A 26,091-nucleotide genomic window follows, 5' to 3' on the forward strand; every position below is an offset into this window, starting at 1 on the left:
GATACTTAATATGTGAAACAAATGACAGGACATTTTAATGTTAAATGTAGTCCGTTCTGTTCTGAAATGACTTATTTTCATAGGAAAATTTACTTAGTAATAGACCTTTGGAAAATCTATTGAGTTTTCTACCACAAGTTGATTCTGGAATAAAAGCTCATATTTAATAGACATTGTCAGGCCGATGGAATGTTAGGCATGAAATTCTATTTTCCCATTGGTTACTGTACTGATCATTAGTTTTTGGAAATTACCATTACCATAAACAGCAAGCTACAACCTTCTGGAAAAAAAGAAAGGTTAAAATGTTAATAAAGCATACTTTTTTTCATTTATTAAGTTCTGCTTAGCTAACAAGCTTAGATATAATCTCTGTTAACAGGTATTTCCTGTCAGTTAATAAGTGACTTGGGTTCTTCAACTCCCGAAGCTGATGATTAAGCGGCAGGAAACTCCCTCTGCCTCTCCCGTTAGGACTCCAGAAGCGCCGGTCAGGATATTGGAGTCCACGGAACGGGGGTGTGCAGCGTCATTGGGGAAGGTCAAGACAACCACCATAAAAATTAAAGGAATTCAAATACACTGACTCTGCAGGCTTGTGCCACTCTTTTGGATACAATCATTTGGAACCTTCTAGATGACTAAGCTCCAAGAGTATGTATAGGATGCCTTCTGGTAACCTTAAGGCTTGGGAAAAGAGTTTCAAAGACAGCGTTAAAGACAAGACAAAAATTCATGGGCGTGGTTGCGTTCCAATAAAACGTTATTTATAAAAACAGGTCACCTGTCACAGGTTCTCCTAGTTTGCAACCCCTGGTCTACACGATTTCTTAGAGAAGTTTAGGAATTCTTACATACTATATCCCTCACATTTTATTATATTAAGGAATCCAAGAAGCATTACAGGAAATAAACCTTATTAATTTTGTTTAAAATAAATATCATGTTAACATCCTGGGAGCTAGTGTTTTCCCAGAGTGCACTCTGGACGTGCACACCCTTGTCTGGGTCAGTTAGCTTGCTACTCCAGCATTACGTTTCCTCTTGTAGCCTACTTATTCTGAGGAACAGTCTAATTTATACTGGTTAAGAGAGCACAGCTCTAAAACCAAACTTTCTGGGTTCAATTCCTGGCTTGGCCACTTATTAATTAAGTGACACCGGATAAATTACTTGATCTCTTTGTGCCTCAGATTTCTCATCTGCAAAATGGGATTAATAAGAAAGCCCACATTATGGGATCTATGTTATGGGAAATCAGTTAACATATGTAAAGTGCTTACAACAGTACCTTGTACATGATACGTATTCAATTTGAGCATAAATTAAGTATTAGCAATTATTCATACAGCTAGCCAAATTATTATTATTATTTTTTTTGGCTGCTATAGTCCTCAAAAATTGCCCCCTAGAAAGGCAATACTAAGTGGTCTATATTGTTACTTTTTAATAATGGCCAAAGATATGGTAAAAACAGGCCCCTCGACTAAAGATGATCACCCTGGATGGAGGAAATGCCACTGCCCTCTCTGTCATCTCCCCACTCTTCACCATCCCACACCAAGCCACATGCTCGGTCTTCCCCATCTCCTCCCTGAGTGACAGGCTTCCCAGGAGGCCCGAAGGTCCTCTGCAGGGGATCTCTGCTGAGAGGACGCTGGGCACAGCACAGCTCTTACAAAGTTCTGCAGTCTCCTTCTGGAACAGGGTCGTGGTTTACCCTCTTTCCAACAACCCCACGAGGAAATACTTCCCAAATGACATCACTCAATAGCCTCCCACCACCTGCAGAGGCAAGAGGGACCACCCGGGGAGACGGCCGACCCACACGCAGGGCAGGTTACAGGAGCTCCGCAGTCCTGAAGGGCAGACACAGGTCAGGGGAACCAGGCAGACGGCCTCAGGTCTTCACAGGGGTCCTATTTTGCTCAAAGCATTGGGAACAAATTTCTGTGGAATCGCCTCACAAGTCACATACAAACCACTTTTTAATATGAGTTCCCCTGGCCCCTTGAATGAAAGTTATCTCCATGACTAACAAGTACACATTCTCAGCACCTTAGATTTAGTCACAGGACATTCAAAACTGATCATGAAACTTCTACTTTTGGTATTTGAATCAGTCCTGCAACAAAAATAAGGACTTCCAAGATTAATTTACGTGCATAGAAAATATTCGATAGTAGTCTATTTTAATATAATTTTGTTGCACAGAATTATTTCCCTGAATATTTTGCTTTTAGCTACTTTCAGTAACCTCACATTTAAAGTCCCTCAAAGACCAACGAAGAGAAGAGTATTCGAAACAAACGAAAAATGCTCACTTTCAAACAGAGAAGTTCAAGGGAAAAACTGATAATTCTAGATTATCAAAGATTTTCGAGAAAATGCACAGTTTTGATATTTAACACTGACTGAGTAAATAACATTCTTTGAGGTGGCGGGTGTTTGTCTAAATATTGTAATGGAATTTTCATTCCAGGACGATAGAGATCAGCTTTTTACCATGTCATTTTTGTGATTAAAAACAATAACTTAATTTCTTTTGTTTCGGTCATGGTGTTAATATTTCTATGTGAGACATGGTAATTATAAACCATTGTTACATTAGTGATAAACTGTGTGATATTTTATGGCATAGGGAAAACTTAAAAATAGTAGGACCAAAAGCTTCAATTGAATAAGCATGGCTGGGCTGGCCCCGTGGCCGAGTGGTTAAGTTCGCGCGCTCCGCTGCAGGCGGCCCAGTGTTTCGTTGGTTCGAATCCTGGGCGCGGACATGGCACTGCTCATCAGACCACGCTGAGGCGGCGTCCCACATGCCACAACTAGAAGAACCCACAATAAAGAATACACAACTATGTACCGGGGGGTTTTGGGGAGAAAAAGGAAAAAATAATAAAAAAAAAAATCTAAAAAAAAAAAAAAAAGAATAAGCATGGCTGTAATCAAATGTATAATATGAACGGCCGAGCAGGTAACATTTTAAAAAATAAAAGAGCTCATTAATAACAAATATAGATAAGTATATATACCCACACACATACATATATGTATATACTCACATACACATATATACGTGTGTATAATTTCTTGGTGACACACAGATTCATAGAACAATGCTAAAATAAGAGTGAATGTGCCACAGACTTACCACAGCTTAGGTTGCTCTCAGCCTTCAGAGCTACGGTTGGGATGTTCCAGAAGTCATTCTGCCAGTCGACCACATTCCCTTTCACACTGCAGCTGAGGTTGGCCAGGGTTTTGGAATTCATGGTAAAATTCCAAAGTCGAAAGTTATAAATGTCCCCTTTTAGAGAGGCAATTTCACTTTGATCGGAGCCCAACAGCAATCTCCCATTCCCTGGAATAACTTTACTAATGGTAGAATCGCAGGGAACAGCTTCATAGTTTCTTTTGAAATTTACACCAACGGAGCCCAGAGAATTATCCCAAACGACGCAGAGCTGCTCGAAGCTTTCTGTGAAAATGTCTTCTTTATCCTTTACAGGTAACACGTTGCTCAGGAAGCATTTTGAGTCAGAAATAGATAGAAAATAGCCATCCTTGGCCTTTCCAAAACTGAGCAATTGTGTGAAGGATGCATTTGAGTAGGAGAAAGCTATCCATTCAGTGTCTTCCTTGCCAATTTTGGTTGCTTCAAAACAGAGTGTGAAAGCGCTGAGCTCTGGAATAGAGACGCTTTTTGCGACAGACACCTGGTGAGCATCTAGCGTCAGGGGTAAAACGACCTTTTGATTCCTTAAGGACACGGCAACTGGAACAAAACATATTAACAGATAAAACAAGTTAACTTCAGATGGGGACTAATCTGACATGCCTGAGCCCTCCACCACTCTCTACCACTTGACTTCGGCCTCATCCTCCTGTGTTCTCTACCCATCCGGCTCTCTCTAATCACCCATCACCTCACACCAATAATAACAACTGAACGGAACCCCACCCCTTTTAACTCTAATCAGGAACCTGAACCTTTGAGTGACAACCAGGCAAATTGATAAGTACTTTTTTTAAATCCCTGAACTGGGGGGGGGGGGGGGGGGGGGGTAAAAAAACAACAAACCATAGTTAAGGAAACTACCAGTTTCAGGAAGACTGCTCTGTTTATACATGAAGATTTTCAAACTATGTTATTTTTCAAATAATTTCTAAACAGAATAGCTAACAGTTCTATTTTTCATTAACAGTTGCCTTTCACTCTTCCCAGACACTCCTATGCCACCTTCCCCACTTCAGACACCCCGTATGCCGTCTCCCCACTGCCACGCTATTTTAACAGCAAAGGCAAAGACATCCCATGGGGAGAGGGAGTCTAGTAAAAAAACAAACAAAAATGGAATTTTAAGCTATATTTCCTTTACATCTGAGCATTTAAGCTAGCTCTGAGGGACAGGAAGGAGCCGTGGTTAAAAAGGCAGACCTCCCACACAGGGCTGGTGAGCTCGCGCCCGTCCTCCACCTGTTAGGCTCGTCTGTGAAATGAAAGACAACGGCGTCTCTTGCACAGCTGGTCAATAAGAATTAAATAAGTTAACACCTGCAAAGCCCTGGGGCAGTGCCCCTGCCAGAGTCAATATACAGCTATCATTAATTACTAATACTGATTACTATTACCACATGAATAATAAATTTAAAAATGTGTTAGCCTACTCCTTCTGGGACATATGTGAAATTATTAAATAATGCAATGGAGTTAGTCCTATGCTAATATAATAGTCATTGTGAAACGTTATGTACTGATTCAAAAGAGAAGTGGCTCTCCTCAAAAATACTGTTTAATACTGGTTTCATATAAATACTACTTTGAATATATTTTAATATACACCAAGAATGAGTCTATGGTAAAAACATCATTTTAATATAAATATTCTAGTTAAAAATTCACAATGGAATTTAATAGAATCACAGATTTTAGCCTACTTTTTAAATATAAAGCAGTTTATAGGCCTATTTACCCAATGGGACACTTATGCAATACAAACCTAGTGTTCTATATTAGTTGTTAAAGTAAAAAGGCTGGAAAGAAATATGTTCATCAACATTATATTGGTGGTGATGGCTGGGGGTACACGTATAGGTAATTCTAATTTGCTTCTATTTATTTTCAAATTTCTATAATATAATTTTTAAAACATTATTTGAAAAATTAAAGCACATGTGTTTCAATTAACCACACATATATCTAATATCAATCACACACAGTAAATAACTCTGCCACCAAAAACACAATTTATAATAATGAAGGCCAGTCCTTTTCATAGTGGCGCATTTCTTTTTTATTTCTTTTTTTGATACCTGACATCTACTTAAGAAACTCAAGAAAAAAAATGTATAACTAAATCTCACAGTTTTGACGCTTGAGTTTTTCTTAAGCAAACAGCTTTTAGAGGGAACGAGATTGTTTAAATGTTATGACATGCCAGAATCTGGGAAATATTTTATAAAAATATTTTTTCTTTCTTCAATTAGCCATTTTCAGGGGGCTTCCCTTGGGTTATGTTGTTTATTAGCTTAAGTTATCAATAGCTCTTTTTGAATTTTAATTTATATGATAATTTTCTATATTTGTCTCCCAGCATAGTTCCTTAAAAGGGCAACATCTCAAAAGGCCAAAATAAAATGATTTCTAACTAGGAATGTTTTAAATGTTCAGTGAAGAGATGTAAGAATTACAGATTTTAATTATCAGCTGTGGAATATCTACAGTGTCTTCCAAGCAGCTCTTAAATGTTCTGCATATAAACAAAAATACAAAAGGATTTGGCTCTACTGTAACCAGAGTTTGGATTTGGTAACTGTATATTGCTAATGAGAATGCTCAGAGAATATTAACAGATTCTTTCCCTTAAATTCTAACCCTAATCATTCACATTCACATAAAAGAGCATAACTCTGTCTTCTGGTCCTCGTGTTTATTCTAGAACATGTGAAATGAAAGCAGAAGGTTGGCACTGCCTTTGGTTTACATACCTCTGATGTAGCTGGCATTGAAACCTTTCTTCTGGATGCTGAAGTCACTTGAAAAGGACACATGCATCTCATTCGCACTTGAGTTAAATGACAGGCCTTTGGCAGTTGCTCCACAAAATTTAGTCTGGCTCTCTCCATTATCAAGGGATAATGCGTCATAAATGCAATTGGGAGCTTCTTCGATGTCAAAGTCATTAAACGTTATCTGAATGATATAGCCGGTGGGGGCTCGGAGGGTCCACATGCAAGCCTGGCTGTTAGGGTAGTCGTTAGGGTAGCAGGGAGAAGTGAAGGCCCCAGAAGGGTTGGAGAGGATAAGCCTGCAGCTGGCACATCCCCACACTGTTGGCCGGACAAAAGAGAGACAGAGAGAAGGGCTGGATTAGGCATCTGATAAACCACACACTTGGGACAACCAAACAGTACACATTTTAAAATACCAAAATATAATTATTGAAATTAAAAGGAAAATGAAACCATCTTAAGGAGAAAAAGAAAATCCACAAGGTGACAAGAAGTAAAAGAAAAATACACCAGTTTATAGCAATGATTCTTAAACTCGGGAGTCATAGACTCTTAAGAATCTGACGACAGTTATGGGAACTCTCTCCAGAAAAACGCACGGAGGCCACAACACTGCCCGTGCACTTCCAGAGAATGTAGGAAAACTGATGCACACATTTTCAAACAGTGAAATACTTTAACCACATTAATGGGAATCACTCTAATTTTTTGTGTTCCTTTCTCTTTTACCGAGATGAGTAGAACGGATATGCAATAACTTTTCTTGAAAATAGTAGTTACTGAAAATCTGACTTATTCTTCTATGATAATGGAGATAAATTCAAGGACTTCTTAGGTATGGGATGTTGCTCGAATTCAGTTTTCTTTTGTCTTCTCCCCGTGGCTGCCTTGTAGTCTGCACTGTGTGCTTTGCCAACTCTGCCCCTGTCCATTCTTTCTAACTTGCCCTCCCTCTGCTCTTCCTCCCTAAGTCTCCAACATCTTGTACAGGACTAAAGACGGACAGGGAAAAAGATTTATGATCATCCAGCGTTCGCCAAATGCCTCCTCTTATCCATCCCTGGAGCGCGACATTCCTCTCCTCAGTAGCACTCTTCAGAGCAGCTGTGTGACTCCCACCTGTGAGCTTTTTCGCTGAGTCTCTAAGCTCAACGAGCAGAGGGCATGTACTGTCATGTTTACCATCTTACTCCTCAGGACCTCACACAGTCCCTGGCACACGGGAGACCCTCGATAAAATATGTTAAATTTATGAATGAAAGAGCAGCTTAAATGAATGGAAATGTGCCTAAATCAAAAGTGACTAATTATTTTATACGAAACTAAGTCAAACAAAATCTAAGTATGGGGCCAGCCCGGTGGCACAGCAGTTAAGTTCACACATTCAGCTTCGGCAGCCCAGGGTTCACCGGTTTGGATCCCAGGTGGGGACCTACACACCGTTTGGTAAACCACACTGTGGCAGGCGTCCCACATATAAAGTAGAGGAAGATGGGCACGGATCTTATTAGCTCAGGGCCAGTCTTCCTCAGCGAAAAGAGGAGGATTGGCAGCAGACGTTAGCTGAAGGCTAATCAACCTCAAAAAAAAAAAAAAATCTAAGTATGGAAAAAAGATACGGAGTGCATGAGCTCTGGAGTACCTCTTTGGATGGGGTTTTGGGGTTTGGGGGCTCTTTCTTCCAAGCATTTCTCTCACAGCACGGCACTGAGAGGACTGGGCCCCTCTGAGAAGTCTGGCTACCTGTTACTGTATCTTGGGCTCAGGAGAGAGAAGTAATCCTAATAAATTCACAATAATGTATCCAGTAATAGGCACTGAAGATTAAAAAATAAAAATAGAAAGGAAAATAAGACATGATCTCTGTGTCATTCCCACATGCATTCAGGAAGCATTGTTTTGCCAAAATGAGATGCCACCCACTATATCCAAGACCCAAGTAATGGTCGTGACTTCCTTTACCCTGATTCATTATTTTCACCAAATTCTTCCCTAAAAGTTGAATGAAAGGTACAGGAAAATCCAGTTTGACTGATAACACTGACTGTGTAATCGTGAACAAGTCAATCCCTCTGTGCCTCACTTTTACCACCTTACGCAGTGGTAATAACAGCACCCGCTGCCCAGGGTTATTCAGAAGATTGGACGGGTCCATACTGCAAAGTCCTGGGAGCTGGACCAGGCACAGAGTCAGCACTAGTTAAGTATTGGCTATTATTAATCATTACTGTAACACAAAATCTGTGCATCAATAATTTAAGAGGGGGAAAATAGCATCACACTTTAGTAGAATCTTTTCTCCCTTGGGCACACATTGGGATAGAAAAAAGAAAGAGAAGACATCCATAATATTCATTTAAAAAACATTTAAAGCATTCTTCTATATGATTCTTATCTATGGTAGCTAGACAGCATTTAGAGATAGTGATGCTATATACTAACTATCTTAACTGGATGAAATGGCAATTTACTAGGTACAGTATCATATTCATTATACTTACAACAGATCACAGGAAAGGGCTGTCACATACATTACCTCATTTGACATCATAACAACCCTGGGAATTAGTATCACCTCCACCTTCAGATGAAACAAAAAAGGCTACTACAGATTATATAACTTGCCCGAAGTTACACATCTAATTAATAACAGGACCAAGATTCAACCCAATCTTCTGAACATAAGTGTAGTGTCTTTACAGGAAAAAGAAAGTGGCTACAATTAAACAAATGACAGAGCAAAGTGGTGAGCCCAAGTAGTGTTTTAAGAGACAGTATTTTTTAATTTCTTAACATAATGTATTTCTTAAATATAGTGTAATCACCCTAAAATTAATATTTTAAGAAACTAATTTTGAAATATTTGAGTAAAGAATGTTAGAGAGTGTGGGCAGCCTGGGGTTCACAGGTTTGGATCCCGGGCACGAGCTACACACCACTCATCAAGCCATGCTCTGGCAGGGACCCACATACAAAACAGAGGAAGACTGGCACAGATGTTAGCTCAGCATCAATCTTCCTCAAGCAAAAAAGAGGGAGATTGGCAACAGATGTTAGCTCAGGGCCAATCTTCCTCACCAAAAAGAAAAATAAAAAGTTTTCAGGTAATCTAAACAAACAGCAAACCAAACCCCACCCTTGGCTCTTGCCTATGCTTGCAAATGTTTACTAGTAATTTACTCATGCATGGTCTCACAAAACTTCATTATTCGAAGAAACTCAAATCTAAAATAGAAAACCCCCCCACGCATGCCAAAGCCCAGCTCGACTTATAAACAACATTTAGATATAATAGATTGAATAACCCTTATCTTATGAGGTTTTCTTTAATCACAGACATTGGGATTCTTACTCCACCCTTGCTGCAAGTACTTCTCTGTAAATCCAATACCATGTTCTTTAAATCTAAGATAGGAGTATCAGATCCCAAGAGATAAATCAAGAGATCAATTTCAGCTGCTTTCAACACAGAGCTATAGACGGAATAAGTGTTTTTCCTACACTGTGTTAAATGTTGAACGAAATGAAGGCATTTAGATTACATCTTGCTTTTTATTTGCATGTGTGTAAAACTGTTGCTAGTGAATTTGTTGGAAAATCTGGCTGGTGAAAATCACCTCCAGAGAATTTGACTGAAGTTGCCTGCTCAGTTTGCATCTATTCAAGCCCTTGTTTGAATCATCTATGTGACTATCATTAAATTCTCATGAAGGAAAGGTTTCTCACTTGCCTAAAAAGGATTAAAATATTTAGCAGCCTTGTTGGTTTCTGAAGATTAAACCTAACGGCTGGCAACTGAGAGCCCTACGACCAGTTCCGATGCCTAAATCACCATTTCTCCAGATCTAGAAAAGGCTCCCAGATGTAACATCACTGAAATGCAAAATATAAATAAGACTTCAGATGCTGGCATGTATTAAATGACTGATAATATACAGAACCGAACAACTTCATCAAAGTAAGTATTTAAATTTAAGTGATTTCAGGCCTCTATTCAGATTCTTTCCAGGATGGCAAGGAATCTGAAGGCAATCTGGCTGTGACATGTGTGATTCTGTTAATGTGACAGACTTGGCAGCCATCCCCACTTTCCTTCATCCTCCTCTTCAAACTCCTCACTCAAGGATAGCATTTCCATGTAGGGGAGGGTCACTCTTAAACCAGGGCTACACGGGTCACTCCAATCTCCTGCTGGAGCTTCCAGCAGCCAAGCAAGGATTTCAGTTCACTCCCAAACTCCTCCTAAAACACTGGTTTCCCCAGAGAGTACTGGAAAATTGACTTCCCTCTGTCATGTTTCAACCTCAAAATGTTCTCCGGAAGCACCACGAATACGAAGGAACCGCAACAACTTAAGCACGAGTTCAAAAGGGTAGCTCTTTACTTGAATCACGTCAGTTAAGTCTGACACAGCTAGAAAACTAATAACAAGTTGAACTGAAGGCCCCTTGATGAGGCACCATTAAGCCTGACAACTTTTTGAATCTCCAAAGAGATTCACACGCACCACACCCTCAAACAAACTTCCGTCTGCTGTAACGTTGTTAATGGTTAGACTTCAAGTCCTGTCTTTCCATAATCCCCTTGGCATGAGAACATTCCATAAGTAACTGCAAAAGGTAATCCTTTTGGAAGATCCAAACAGGTGAACTGTTGTTGAAAATGCTTCTGGAGTCAGCTTATTATGTAGATATATATCCCATGCAAGAGGATTAAACACACAAGCACACATGCATGCATATGCACACACACCCACACACATTTGTATGGGAAACTGTTCTCTCTTAAGCAGTGGTTGAGTCTTTCTCGTTGTTAAAAAAACAATTGAGGGGCCGGCCCAGTGGCACAGTGGTTAAGTTCACATGTTCTGCTTCGGCGGCCTGGGGTTCGCCGGTTCGGATCCCAGGTGCAGACATGGCACTGCTTCACAAGCCATGCTGTGGCAGGAGTCCCACATACGAAAGTAGAGGAAGATGGGCACGGATGTTAGCTCAGGGCCAGGCTTCCTCAGCAAAAAAGAGGAGGACTGGCAGTAGTTAGCTCAGAGCTAATCTTCCTCCAAAAAAAAAAAAAAAACAACTGAAAGGCAATTTCATAATTTGAAACAAGCTAAAGCTGCATGGTCTATCACTTAATCTACCCTCTATTAATACATGCACGTCTCTTATCCTCTTCCACACTCCTGCACTGCACACCTCCAGTTCTGTAATAATCTAGCTATGGACCTTCTTGCTCTCTGATGCGTATGCTTCTGAGCACTACTGAAAAGAATTCACAAAGTTGTGCACATTCTTTATACTCAAGAGGCTTCCAATTTTATCTCACTCACCCTTTGCAACATTCAACACCTCTGAACACTCCCTGATTCTTGAGTCTCTCCTCCACAGTTCCCACCTTCTCCTTGTTCTTCTCCTGTCCTTGTCTGCACCTTCTCTGAGCATTCTCCCTGCTCTACGGGCCCTTACAATCCTTGCTATTCCAAGTATGGTCCTCAGATCCGCAGCATCAGTGTCGGCATCACCCGGGAGCTTGTGAAACTGTGGGATCACACAGACCTACTAACCAAAATGTGTATTTTAACAAGATTCTCCAGTGATTCATAAGCACATTAAAATCTGACAAGTCCTCCTTTAAATTACAACATACTGCAGAAGCTACTCACAACCTCCATGCATATCCTTCTCCCAAGAAGATCTGCCCCTCCCACATCTCTTGGAGTCATATTTGTACCACAGCTCCCGGGGAGGACACCCGACCTGAAGAGAACCAGATCATGGGCTTGGCTACGCTGCCAGATTCTCTAAGAATCTGAAGTTAGAGATATGGATAATTTATTAGAGAGTGAAGGACAATAGAATGATCAGGTTATATAAACTCAAAGGCAGCAGCTGCCTTGGCCACTTGCAAACAAAGGCCACTGATAAGCAGACAGAGAAAAGAGAGAGAGAAAATGTAGAGAACAGAATGATGAGAGAAAACCAGGCGCCTGAGAAACACAAAGACTTTCTTTCTAGACATTCCACGTCCAGTAACTAATGGGAGGCGCTGTTCTTTGTGGCTTGTCCTTGGATTCTATGACAAGAACTCTTACTACACCTACTGTCCCACTTCTTCACTTGATGCAGCTTTAGTGGATTTCTGTTCCTTATAACCAAGTGTGCTTCAAGCCAACACTCTGCGGGGCTCCCCTCTCTCTTCAGCTCTCCTCTCTCTACACTCATTCTCGCTGGGTGAGCTCATCCAAACACAGGCCTTCATTGTATCCAAATGCTGATGACACACACGTTCTGCTGAGCACCACACCCACAACTGCGAATGTCAACTCAACATCTCCACTTCGAGATCCCAGAGATCTCTCAAGCCAAACACCATTCCTCAGATGATTTGTTTTCATCCACTTTATAATTGTGAGTAGCATGAGAATCATCCGAGTTAGGACTCTGAATATCCCTCTCTCTTCCTTCTCCCACACCATCTCAAACAGTCTGTCAAGGGTGATGACATTTATTTTATTCACGGTTATTTAACTTATTCCCTCGTCTCATTCCCATGGCTGCTTAGTTTAAGGTTCTCATCTTTTCTCTCTTGAACAAAAAGCTCAGTAACTAGTCTTCTTGTCAGTAGTCCTATCACCTCCAACTCATTCTCCACACCACCACAAGAAACGTCTATGAAAATGCAAATGCAAGCATGTAAGTGTGATTTCTATAAGTCAAAATCTTCTCTGGGATCCAACAAGACAAGATTCTTTGAATGACCCATAGAGTTCACTCAATAAAGATTTACCAAGCATCTATGTGCCTGGCGCTGTGCTGGGGGCTGGGAATACAGTCATAGATAAATTATAATCCCTGACTTTATGGAACAGATAGATTATCGCAAATACAGATAAATAAGTAGATAGTGATAATACAATGTGAAAATTGCTCTGAGGAAGCAGGTAGATGAATGTAATAATCTAGGTTTAGACTTCATAGAAATGGTGCCGTTTCTACCAGACGAAGAAACTGAGACCTAAATATGCAGCACAGAAGCGGGCCAAGTAAAAAGGGGAGATAGAGGAGAAAAAGAAAAGAGTGTTCCAAGCAGTAGTGTCAGTGGGTGCAGAGGCTTGCAGGGAAGAGAGAGCATGGATTGTTAAAGTAACTGAGGAGTTTGGTTTAGCTGAAGCAGAATGCACAAAGTGAGGAGAAATAAGAGATAAAGATGGCAACTTATGCAGAGATTAGATTCTGTAGGATTTTGCATAACCATGCTAAAGAAAATGATAAATTATAAGAGCAGTAGTGAAAATACAAAGGTTTTAATTATAGGAAAGTAAAATAGTCAGATTTGTGTCTAGCCAGATATTTTTTAAAACTCCACCCTTTTATACAAATAAACAACACAAAGCTACCAGTGAAGAAAGACCCTGGTAAACATCACTGCAGCCAAACTCAAAGGACTTGAGAGACGACAAGAAGAAAGACAAAAGACAGCAAGCCACCCTGACAGCTTGTTTATGGGAAGAAAGTAGCAGTCGTAGTGGCAGGAAAGATGAATGCTACAAGGACGCACTGAAGCAAGCCTAAGTGTTGATGGGTAAGATAAAAGCAGCCAGGTGACCAACCCCGTGTTCACTGAAGATGTGCCTTCCTTTGATCTCATGTGTTTATGACCCCTAAAGAAACACTGAGGGAACTATAAAAACAACACTCACCTAATGTTCATTCCACACTTGAGAATGTTACAGAAAATCTTTCCATATGGATTATCCAGGGAACTTTGCAGGGTAAAACTGGTGTATGTTGGCAATAACCAGAAAAATATTGCTAAATACTACCAACATAAGTAGAGAATGTCTTAGCCTAATAAAAGCTAATTATAGTTCTTATACCCATGAAGGCAATGATGTCATTACTGGCTACACAGTGCATTACTGACTTCTTGAGCACATGAATGCAGCTAACGAGCTATCCATATAAAGTACTAGTCTGTACTTGGCTTGTAGTAAGATGCTCAAATAATATTAGTTCTTAGTATTGTTGTGGTTATGGTTGTTATTTACTAGCAGAGCATGTTAGCCATATTTCAATTCATTCATTCATTCATTCATTCATTCATTCATTTAATTTTCTGGGCCCCTATTTCCATTCATCTTCACTTTTCTTTTAGATGTCTTTACATCTGGTTACCAGACGGTGGTCAGAAGGGGAGGTAGGAGTAAAACAAATTTGAGAAGTCAGTGAAGGTTATTGCTTCCAATTTATTCCACGTTATGTGGTGCAGGTGAAGAACCTGAAATTAATAGCTACAACATGTTTTGGTTTTACAAACTTGTTCTCCCAATAAGTTGGAAGAATATAATAGGAAGAAGATGGCAGTGGCAGGGTAAGTGCGCATCTTAGCTCAAATTTTCCAAATAAGCCTTTAATTTGAGGGCATAAAAAACCTCTCAGGTCTGTACACATAAAAGGAAGCAGTTTAAATAGTCAAGGTTTTGAGCAAAGCAAATTACTGATGCAACTGACAGAATTTTGCCCCTTTATGGAATACATTTTTATGTAAACATCTTAGTAATAAGAAAGCATTGAAGTAAAAATTCCATAATATAGATTTTTAAAAATAAAAAAAAATGTTTTTTCAGTAAAACTTCCCATTTTATATATAAACAGCTTGTTTAAATATGCCAACTGCCTTAAGTTAATTCATCACTGGAATTAATTACTTTTCAAAATATTTATATAGTATTAACTTCACACACAGATCTCAAGTATAATATATTAGAGGATTCTTGTGTGTGAGAGAGAAATAGATTAACTTTTTCAGCAAACTCTGAAATTCAACTTTAAAAAGATTTCCTTTATTCAAACTTCTTTCTCGCCAAATCACAAGATCTAGCTAACAAAAAATATTTTTTGTTAGTGTAGAAAAAAATCATTCTGGGAAGGACAAGTCATTTATGAAGCTGAACTAGAAGGTCTCTCAGGATCCTTTCCAGATCTAAAATGATGACTTTCAAGGCATTTTCTTTAAAATTTGAATACAAGCCCTATGAACCCATAAAACATACTGTTTTCACAACAATAATGTGCAGAGGCAGATAAATAAAAATAACAATGACTGCAACAACAGTTGGCATTAACTGAGTTATTACTTTTTGCCAGATGAGAGAAGAAAGACTAGATTGCCCTCCTCTTGAAATAATCCACATTTATGGGAACATGTGGCCATATTACAGGTGGGATCACACTGAGGTCTGGTCTTGGCTCTCCATTAACTGACAATGTGACCCTGAGCTAGTCACCAGCCATTGAGTCCTGGGATTCAACATCTGAAAGAAATGTCTCCTCTGATTCTGAAATCCTAGTATGGATGATGGATTCAGTTCCTAACAGAGCTTCAAATGCTCCCTTTACTAGGAAGAATCTTCTAGAAGAGTCATGAAGATATCTGACAATTCCCTAAGGAAAAGGGTGAACTGATGTGTAGGTCAACAAGATTAGGAGGCAAGAGGGTCTTTTTGAGTGTTATGAGTCTCAGCCTGTCTGTGTTCACTTGTCCACTTTGGAGTCGTAAGTCAGCCAATACAGATGGAAGGCAAGTGGAGCTAATGGTCAGCAAACATCCTGGCTTCTGGGCTATATTCCGACTGCTCGAGAAAGTTTCCACATCTTGCTAACAGTACTTATTGTGCTATTTTGAATATTGCTGGCTTAGAATTATGGAGCAAGCTGTGACAGATTGTGAAGATTTAGAGTGTGGTTACATCAGAAAAAAAACACCTCCTTTCTACTTAATATAGCTGCTTTAGCATGTTCTTGATGCCTACCAGCTTATTGGACAAAAAAAAAAAAATAGTTCATTACTTTTATAAAGTTAGTCTACCAATTGAGAAGTATGGCTGAATTTGGGTTTGCCGTAACATTGCCAAAATGTTTCTCTCTTTCTAATTGCACTGTGTTGTGGAAGAGGTGATGGAAGTGCTAACCACGTAGAGCCTCTGGCAGGTTATGAACACCCAGGAACTCACTCAACTTCTCTACGTTTAAACCCCTTCACCCCTGCCCCAGGGAGCCTCCACATCAATCATGTCTGCAGCAAAAACACTAGAAAAAGTTCGTGAAGTTCACCAAACTTCATAATTATAAGTTTCCAGGATAGTATAAAGGTCTACTTGCTTACTGCGTTCTTTCAGCCAGTTATATTTTTAAACTGCAGAAAAATGGGAGACTGACTTGTTATAGGTGGGTGGATCAGGTCACACCTGCAGGCAAGGCAGAGCGAAGGCCAAACCACCAAGAGTGGGTGGGCTGGGTGGTCTACAGACAAACACAGCAGTATGCTTCCAGTCAGAGGCACAGCCTGACCAAGAGGTCTGAACTGGGAGCCAAGCTCACTGTCGCTGCAGAGTGTAGGAGTCCTTGAGCTGCATCCATCTTCCTCATTCACTATTGGGGGAGCCGAATGATCATTTGAAATTTCTGTAAAATTGCTTCTAGGTCCTTCATTACCACTTAGCTCTGGAATGTTGTTTGAGAGAAAGAAATATTATGTCAATATACAGATTCCTTTCATGATCCCATTTGGAATACCAAGTAGGGAAGTTTGTAGGGTATTATCTCAGGAAGTTATTTTGAAACGAGAACAGGGATAACACTATTCTGGTTCAGTAGAAGCTACAGCACATAGGTTAGTCACCGTGCTCTCATCAAAATAACACAGGTGAATAGGCAGACTCAGAGCCCCAGAGATTCTGAAATCACATGGGGGGTCTGTCTTACAGAAAAACTGAAAGGGGAATTTCAAACAATGGCAATTTGGGATCCCAATATCAATACTTAAAGCTTTAGATACATATACAGTCATGAACAGCTTAATGACGGGAATACGTTCTGAGAAAAGCATTGTTAGGCAATATCATGGTGTGTGAACATCATAGAGTGTAGTTACACAAACTTAGATGGTGTAGCCTACTACACACCTAGGCTATATGGTACTAATCTTATGGGACCACTGTCGTATATGTGCTCCATTGTTGACTGAAATGTCGTGACGCAATGCATGACCGTATATAACTTTCCTAGTGAAGGGTCTATGATGGGAACACTATGTGTCATTCTGGCATCAACTTTCAACCTAAAAAAGATGAGAAACTTTAGATTTCAGGATTCTGTAATAATGAGTTAAAGTATAAAGAAGCTATCTGGACTAAGAGATCTTTCTGAAAGTTATTTGCTAAGATAGTTTGAGGTGAATCTCTACTAAAGGAAATCAAAATAATCTTCTACCTCCAAGATAATCAGTTGACTTTCAGTTTTTAGCATGAGCAAGAAATCAGGCATTTTTCTGAAGGACCACCCAGCCAATGTGGTACTGTTCTAAGTGGAAAGACTGCTAGCCTCACTATGCAAAATGGACAAAAAAAAAGTTAATTGAAATTTTAATAAAACAATATTTGCTTGTAAAGTGATGTTAATAGTTTACATATATGTGATTTTATCTGAAAGGAATAGTTTTTTAAATTATCAAAAATATTTTTTTCTCTAATACTTTTTATGGGTATTATTTTATGATGTTTTACAAATTTCTTTTCTATAAAACTAAGTCATGATTCAAAAGCAGACAATACAGATGAAGGTCCTTGGTCACCATTTATCTTATAACATAGTCAGTAAGAAATACATGCATCACACTGAACTTAAAATGCAAGCCAGAGCTCTTGGCCAAAGCATGAAAGAGAATCTTGTACGTGATTGTATATAAGACAACGTACAGCTGACAGCTGAGGATCCTGTTTGCTCATTACCAACTCGGACACAACAAAGCCCCTTTTCACAGAATACAAAGAAAGCAAAACCTTAAAGGATAGCCTCTTGTATCATTTCTGTTTACTATATTTAAACATGTGCTCACAGGAGAGCTGAAAATTAAACACCTATAGCTCACACAAGTTATTTTGGACGCAAGTCTCAGTTTCTGTTTGAACCGGCTTTGGAGGTGCTCCCATGCCAACATCCTCACAGCTGCTCTCAGTATGTAAACCCTCCATATACTTGACTGGAAATAGCACATGGTCTGGCTGGAGCTCTGTGCACAGTGATCCAGTGAAAGGCACTACTGTCCTCCCAGGCACATTATTCAACAATTCGATTCGGGCTGCTGAAGCAAAGGACAAAGGCAGCACTATATCCTGTCTGCTTCTATCAATCTGCTTCATGACGTCATTTTTAGGGACAGCCTTTCCATTCACAGTTTAATTTTTTTACATGGCTTCTAGTGATGTAAAACCCATGTAAAAAGATGGGCATCTACCTCCCGGGGCACATTCTTTTCAGAAGTATAAAAAAATCAGGGCTTCAGTTAGAAAATCTCCTAAGTTCGAGTAACATTAATAAAGGCAAATTGTAATGTTAATGACATTTTAATGAGAAAAGTATATGAAATTGTACTCCACTTGGTACAATATCCAAGTCATACTAATGTGCTGATCCTTTCTCTTTCTTCGGTGGATTAAAAACAAAGAAGTAAAACAAGAAAAGATAATGCCAATGTTCAGTTGATTTCATCCAGGATTTTAGGGGAGATTAGGAGGAAACATTCTACACTAAGAATGTTTGATATAAATTGTGATTAAATCATCGCAAGATGAGTGGCATCTCGTTAAACATAATTGGAATAGCATTATGGCCGATTAAACTGTCACACTTTCCTCTTGACCTCCTTTAGTAACTGGTGGTAAGGAAGACAGAACTAAAATGTATTTTGGACACAGGTCGGGTGGGAGCCATTTACTGTCTGCATCCTCTTTGATTCTTTGGGTTATAGCCAATAAAAATGGAAGTAAAGAGAAGAAAAAAACACAAGTGGACATCTCTAAGATGACCCACTTATCGAGTTCATACTGTGACACTGTGTAAGGCCAGGGCACAAAGTTACAGATTTCCTTCGTTCACATAGAGAAAGGCTTGTGCTGGTTTTTGTTGGGTTTTTTTTTGGTGGGAGGGAGATCTGAAAATCTCGTGGTACACCCTCTGAAATTTAAGACTATTCTCCTTGGCACCCTTCATCTAATTTTATTTGCTTGCTTTTCTCGTGAGATTTTTTTTTTCTCAATTAAATACCACAAATTCATAAGATGAATCCGACTCAAAAATAAAAGGACAGAATAAAAAAGGGTGAATGTTGACACGTATATGCATAATGTGTGTGCCTTCTGGATGTATATATGATATATATGCAAACAGTTTCCACATCTATTTGATTCCCTTCTAAGTCGCCAGTGCCCAGTGCTACACGTGGCAAAGATTCACCACTTAAATATCCAGAAATTGAGAAAAAAGGACACACACACATATGTGCGTACTTCAAAATATATACACTATTAACATATATGCTTTTATATATATTTTAAATATATACATTACAAGATAAATTTTTTTTAACAACCAGGATTTGTACATGGTAGAACATCAAGTTGCTTGCTCCTTCCTCCTGTTGGTCATGACAAAAGTTAAACTGAATTCACTCTAGGCTGAGATTATATTTGTTTTATACAATATACTTGTCTCAATCTACATTTACTGAGCATGTGCCATGTGTAAGGCACACATTATAAATACTGAAGAGGAAAATGATTTACTATGAGGAAGAGAGGCTACAGCAGAGGTGCCCAAAGCTTCCCGATGTAGGAGGGTCGCTGTGTGATTCTGTGGGGCCAGTTGTAGATATTATGCAGTTTCCTCTTGAACCATCTGGATCTCTATCATCAACCACATTTAGTAGGATATTACTGCTTGTAGAAACCTAGATCACTCACGTCATGCCCCTCATTTTACAAACGTGGACGCTAAGGCCCAGAGATACCAACTGACTTGCCTGAGAGGACACTACAAATTAAAATTAAAATGAGGCCGTTTCAGGGCTGGCCTGGTTGCATAGTGGTTAGGGTTGCACATTCCGCTTCGGCGGCCCGGGGTTTGCCGGTTCAGATTCTGGGTGTGGACCACTTATCAAGCCATGCTGTGGCAGGCATCCCACATATAAAGAAGAGGAAGATGGGCACAGATGTTAGCTCAGGGCCAGTCTTCCTCAGCAGAAGGAGGAGGATCAGCGACAGATGTTAGCCCAGGGATAATCTTCCTCAAAAAAAAAAAAGAGAGAATTGTTTCTATTTCCCAACTATGGTCAATGCAAATACTGTCTAATACGCGTATGCTTATAATAAATGTAAACATAGAAAATAAATTTTTATGTGCCTAAGGTATCTCAAGCCATGTACTATTATCTTTATATATGTAAATTAAATTCTTACAACAATCTTGCAAAGCAGGTAGTGTTATCACTATTTTATTGATGAGAAAACTGAGATTTCTGTGTATCATTTCAATGCATGACTTTTCTTGTGTACTCTAGTCAGTACACTTCTGGAAGTTAGGGATCCCATCTAACTTGGTTTAGTCCCATTACATGCTAAATCCATCCCTAGTGGTGGTAGTATTGGTGGTCACAGTATTAATAATGACAATGAATTATTCTTCGAATTGTCTTCAGAATCAGTATTTCCAGGAACCGTAGAGTCTAGATAGTCCACTCCACCATCTCTCTTACTGTAAGAAGACGCAACGTGAAAAGAACACGAGCTCTGGAGTCAAGGAGTCTTGCCACATTTATGTGATCTTGGGCAAGTTATTAAACCTCTGTTTCTTCTCAGAAAAGGGAAGACATCACCTCCTTTTTTGTGGTTACTGTGGACATGCGTGAAACCCTATAGAAATGGCCTCGCCCACTGGCTGACATAGAAGAGTCATTTGATTACTGTTGTGTGATGGATGCTGAAGACCCCTGCCCAGACCCCCCTTCAGAACGCCACTCATTCTCTCAGCTGCTGAGCGTCAGCCACCGACAGCTCCCAGCTGCGTCTCCCTCAGAAGACTGCCATCAGCTGAAAAAGACACCTCCCCAAAGCCTCCCCAGGATAGCCCCATCCAGTGACCGGTCAAAGCAGGGCTACGAGGCCCAGGCCCCTTGCCCTAATGTAAGAACTCTGAAGGGCATCCCAGCTCCAGAGCTGCCTGCAGTGTCTGCTGAGGCCACTGTTGTGACTGTGTCGCAGCCCAACTTCTCCTTCTCCCTGTGCTGCCTTCACGTCCCTCACGGGTGTTGGCTGAAGCGTTCTCCCTGCTAACCCTCCCACAGGCTGACCTCCATCTCTGAGTCGGAGTCACAGCAACTCGCCCTGCAATATCAGGTCGTTTCACTGTCTTATGCTTGAATGAAACAACAGGCGTTGAGGATGCTCAGTAAAGAAATCTCCATTCAAACTGTGAGAACTAAAAGACGTGAGTTCTGGTTCCGGTCACTACCTGGGTACGTCCGGTCACTTACTTAATATTTCAGCTTTAATGGTTTAGAAGGTGACGGCGTTCTAACTTTGACACAAGTTTAGGCTCCCTCATTTTAGTTCTCTCTTTAGGTCCAACACTTATTTCTTCCAGGTCAAGAAAAAAATAACCTGTATTGAAAAAAAATTGATAATGATAGTCTCATCAAATCCCAATCAATTTGTAGACCAAAGACGAGTAATTTAAAAATCGTGATGTTTTTCTTAACAAATTTGGAATGCAGAACTTTTCCAGATTGATCTAACCAAGTGGAAATTCATTAAATAATTCATTGTGGAACGCTAATCAAACTATATTGTTTAAATAAAATTTCCTATATTTCCATTAAGATTTAAAGTAATTTTTAGGAAACTAGTTCTTTTTTCTTCTATGAAATCTAAATATCTCAACAAAACACTTCCTGATTAAATATATCATTGCTAATGACCCATGAGTTTTTTTGAAGCACAGAGAGGAAGTCATCTGTCAGTGAAGTGAACTTCGTCTTCACACTGAAGTAACAGATGCTTTCAAATGATGCCAGGAATGAACAGAGGAGGGGAACTTTTATAATGTAGGGAATTAGAAAATGATATTTTCCTATGACCCTATTTTTACCAATCCAAAGATACACGCTGTTCCTACTAGAAAAATGACCATTCTCGTGCCTACGTCTAAATTTGCCTCTTCCATCTCATCTTTTAACCTTTGATGAAAGTCCAATTATAAGAAGGCTCAGCTGATCCAAGTTGGATTTTCATATTGCCTTTGACGTCTCCTCTAGAGGGTTTAACAAGCACCATTTAAAGCACGCTGTGCTAGGGCACACACCTATCACTCATGTGTGTTTTTTATTGAATTTCTGGTAAGCGTGTGGTGTGACAACTCTCAAAACCTTAATTCCATCACTCCATTACCATGTAGCTAATGGGCTCAGAAAAATCCAACCACAAAAACATAATCACAGTAGTTCTCTGTAAGGAGGTACTCACTGATTACAAGACTTAAAATGTTCCCTGTGAAGGTCAAATTCAAAACATATTTATGAAAAATAAACCTTTATGTTTAGATTTTAAATCTGTTGGCCAGAAAAAACATAGTAGTTTGGTCCAAAATATTAAAAAACTAACATAGGAATCCAGGAGAATATTTAGCTACCTTATTCCAATAAAACTCTTGTCAGTACTTGGGAGCTATAATGAAGAGTTCCCCAGGAATTTAAAAATCAGATTGTTCATTATAGTGTTAAGTTTTAACTCTGCTGCATTCATAGCAATGAACATAGTCATCTTAGAAAAGGAGAATCTTTCTGAGTAAGACTTGACTGTTATTAGAATGAATGTGAAGAAATACAGTGAGTACGGCAAAAGGAAAATCTAAGAAGACCTCAGTGGTAGTACCTATGTAAGTACTGTACTGGGCCAGCAAGAAAATCCTGGAAAATGGCTCAGAGTCCTTGTGCCACCAAGATCAAGCCTCTTATAAGCCCAACACACAAGGCTCATTTGGACTGATACGGTTAAACACTGAATTCATCACCGTCCTTCAATTCAGGCTCAGATCATTGCTTGTTTCCTACAGTGGTAGACTACTGACTCTTCTGGTTTCTCTAATAGGTATTACTCATTATATATCAACAACCCGGCTCATTAAAATTTGGCTTCTCAAGTACAGAGCTATCCTCATGACAGTAACGTAAACAGGGGTAATATTAAATATATTTAACAACCCATAACAATTAGGACTTGGGCCCTGACCAGTCAGAGTAAATGCTGGCCAGGAAGGTGCACCATTAAAAACACCTGAGTATCAGCTCTGTACATTTTGAGGTCCACGAGCCCAGGGACTATCTTATTTACCACTGATCTCCAAAGCTAGTATAATTCCTGGCCCTGAGAGAGAATGAAAGAAAGAAAGGGAAGGAGGGAGAGAAAGAAGAAGGAAAGACAAGTAAATAAGTCAATAAATAATGCGCCTTAGCTTGGATGAATCTACCTTTACGAGATGGATCCACTTGCATAGTGAGTTCATAATCAGACTTCTGAGCCTCCCAAACTTAAGGGTTAGACCAATTCACTAAGGTGAGGAGCAGCCTTCAGTGAGGTCTCCTGGGAAATAGTCTTAGCCTTCCTACAGGCAGTCCAGTCTCCTGGCCCAGCCCTGCAGACACCATGGGGATTTTCCCGCACAGAACCTACCGTGACATTACCAACATAAGGAACAGACTTGGAACAACCCCTAAGAATCCAGCCCCCCAAATCAAAGGCATCTACTGATGTGTTTTCCTAAAAACAACTTCACATGCTTTGTCTTCTCAACACAAATCTAAGACACAACAACAATTAACTAACTTAATGGATTAATACAATAAGTCAATTTTGCTGCAAATTAAAGTCTGGCTAGTAGTTACAAGTTTGATTATGGAAACAGCCTTTCATTGTTGTTGTTGCTGAGGAAGATTCACCCTGAGCTAACACCTGTGCCAATCTTCCTCTATTTTGTATGTGGGATGCTGCCACAGCATGGGCACTGACAAGTGGTATACGTCCACGCCCAGAAACCAAACCCAGGCCGCCAAGCAGAGTGCACTGAACTTAACCACCAGGCCACTGGGCCGGTCCCTGAAACAGTCTTTTTAGTCATGTAATAATAAAACTTCCCTTCTTCATCTCTTATGCTTTAGACTCGGACTATCAGCCATGTTGTTATTGGGAAAATGTATGTCTAGTTGATGAAATTATTTGATCATAAATTTACTTGAAACATAAAATAAACCATCTTAGAGGGTATATTCAGAACATACTGTGGGAGGGCTAATATTTACAATATTCTGTTTCCTTCCCTTTCGCATGTCAGAAACACCCACTAAAAATTCACACATTTAATGACATGTAAACCAGAAAGACTATTTTGAATTCAAACAGTTTATCATGACGTGAAAAGGATTTCTAACCAAAAAAGCAAAAGGTTTAATATAGTGGTTAATTTTATATTTACAAACCAAGGGTTTTTCAGTATTTTTGTTATGTATACAATGTTTACAGTGATCAGTCAACAAATATAAGCAAAACAGCCTTTACTATGACTGCTAAGGATACTAAGATATTTTTCCAAGTTATAGACATTTTCCCCTAGTCTAGTTCTTAATTGAAAACTAAAGAAAGATTGAAGACAACTGCATTTTTCCATCAAAAACACTCTTAACTCATCAACAAATCTGTAGCACATATTTCTTTTCTCCTGTGACACTCTGTAGGACATTTTTCACTCATGCAAAGCTTTTAAAATGCAAAATGAATATTCCTCAACTCTCCTTTGACTTTCATAATTGACAATATTTTACAATCCAATTATTGAATGACCCATGATTCTGACCTTTATCTGGGCTGGCATGACTCTCAGTTCTTCTAATTCTCATTCTTCCTTTCTGCTCTGTTCTAGTCTAGGGTATCTGGAATTATTTGAAGTGGAAGTAGAATCAGTTCATTTCCTAATATCCCCGTCATCTAAAGAGATTTGCAAATATCCTTGTAGTTATCAATATATTTTATCACAAAAACAACTTGATAACTACAATTCTAGACTCACATTGAACATCACAATGTCAGATGTGTTCAAAGGAGCATGTGTATGTCCTCAGAGTACCCATTCCATGGACTCTTACTTACCAACTATTGCCTAAAATAGAATGGAAACAGAAGCTTTGCATTTACAGCTTTAAGGCACCCATCTACTTTAACAAAAATTTCTGGAAGAGGTAGTACTTCTTAATATGTTTCATGGTACCAAAGGTCTAAAGAAAACACCACTTAATTGCTTTAGCTGTAAACGTTATTAGACTGTCTAGCCTCAGAAATTTCCATCCCTTTAAATATTCCTCTACACTACTTTCTCTAAAATATGCTTGTAACTAAACGCCAAGTTAATTTTGCATCCAAAGGATAAATCATGTCATATCTTCTCTTCTGAGTTTGGATATTTTGTATGCACTGTAGGATGGCTCTGTGTGATGTGCTGGAACTCACGTAAAGCATTCTGATGGTATTAACAAAGCATTTCAAATATCCTTGTACTACAAAGTTGCAGGATAAATAACACTTAGCTATTTTGATCATCACGTTGTTAGATGGCTTGTTCTCCAGTATGTATTTCTTGTACAATTTTGAGCTCATGTAATATTTTTCTTATCACTAATCCTTTGGAAACAAAACAATCAGTGACACCATCTAGAGAAGGCTTTTTTTTTTTTCCCCACATTTCACAGAGTAGTAAATCCAGAATAATAAATCACGTATGAGCACGAAGGCTAGATCTGTCTGAGTTCTCTCGGAACACCCTCTCAGTCTTCCAACCAAAAAACACTCCAGCAGGAACTGCAGCTATTGTTCAACAGAGACATCTTTCATCCATTTCATTTAGCATTTAGAGAAACTGTAGAAACGGGAATTCAGTGCTGTCAGTTTCAAGTAATAGTCAAGTATACCAAATAAAACACTGGGGTATTATAAATCTTAGTGTTTAAATCCAGGAGAATAAAAATTGAGAAACGCCCCTTTTTGAATTTTCTTTTCTTTTGCAAGAAAATTCACGTGAAAAGTCTTGACTTTTGTACCACGTTAAAAAAGTGAATGCAAATTTTCATGGCTTTGGATCTGGTTAATCTAAAGGCAATGGATGATTAAATGATATTATGCTTGGAAACTAAATGTATTTT

The 26,091-nt window shown here is 39.3% G+C and overlaps 1 protein-coding gene across 12 annotated transcripts in view; it reads right to left on the reverse strand.

Moving 5' to 3' along the window:
• ADGRG6 (adhesion G protein-coupled receptor G6) overlaps positions 1-26,091 on the reverse strand; it is a 133,006-nt gene that overhangs the window by 64,084 nt on the left and 42,831 nt on the right. For all 12 annotated transcript variants that reach the window (XM_001502710.7, XM_070256523.1, XM_005608218.4 and 9 more), the window contains exons 3-4: positions 5,992-6,333; positions 3,155-3,778 (exon numbers count right to left, since the gene is read on the reverse strand). In XM_001502710.7, the coding sequence (XP_001502760.3) occupies positions 3,155-3,778; positions 5,992-6,333 (966 nt within the window). The remainder of the gene's footprint in view (positions 1-3,154; positions 3,779-5,991; positions 6,334-26,091) is intronic.

Source organism: Equus caballus, chromosome 31, assembly GCF_041296265.1.
Source record: "Equus caballus isolate H_3958 breed thoroughbred chromosome 31, TB-T2T, whole genome shotgun sequence".
Classification (NCBI taxonomy): domain Eukaryota; kingdom Metazoa; phylum Chordata; class Mammalia; order Perissodactyla; family Equidae; genus Equus; species Equus caballus.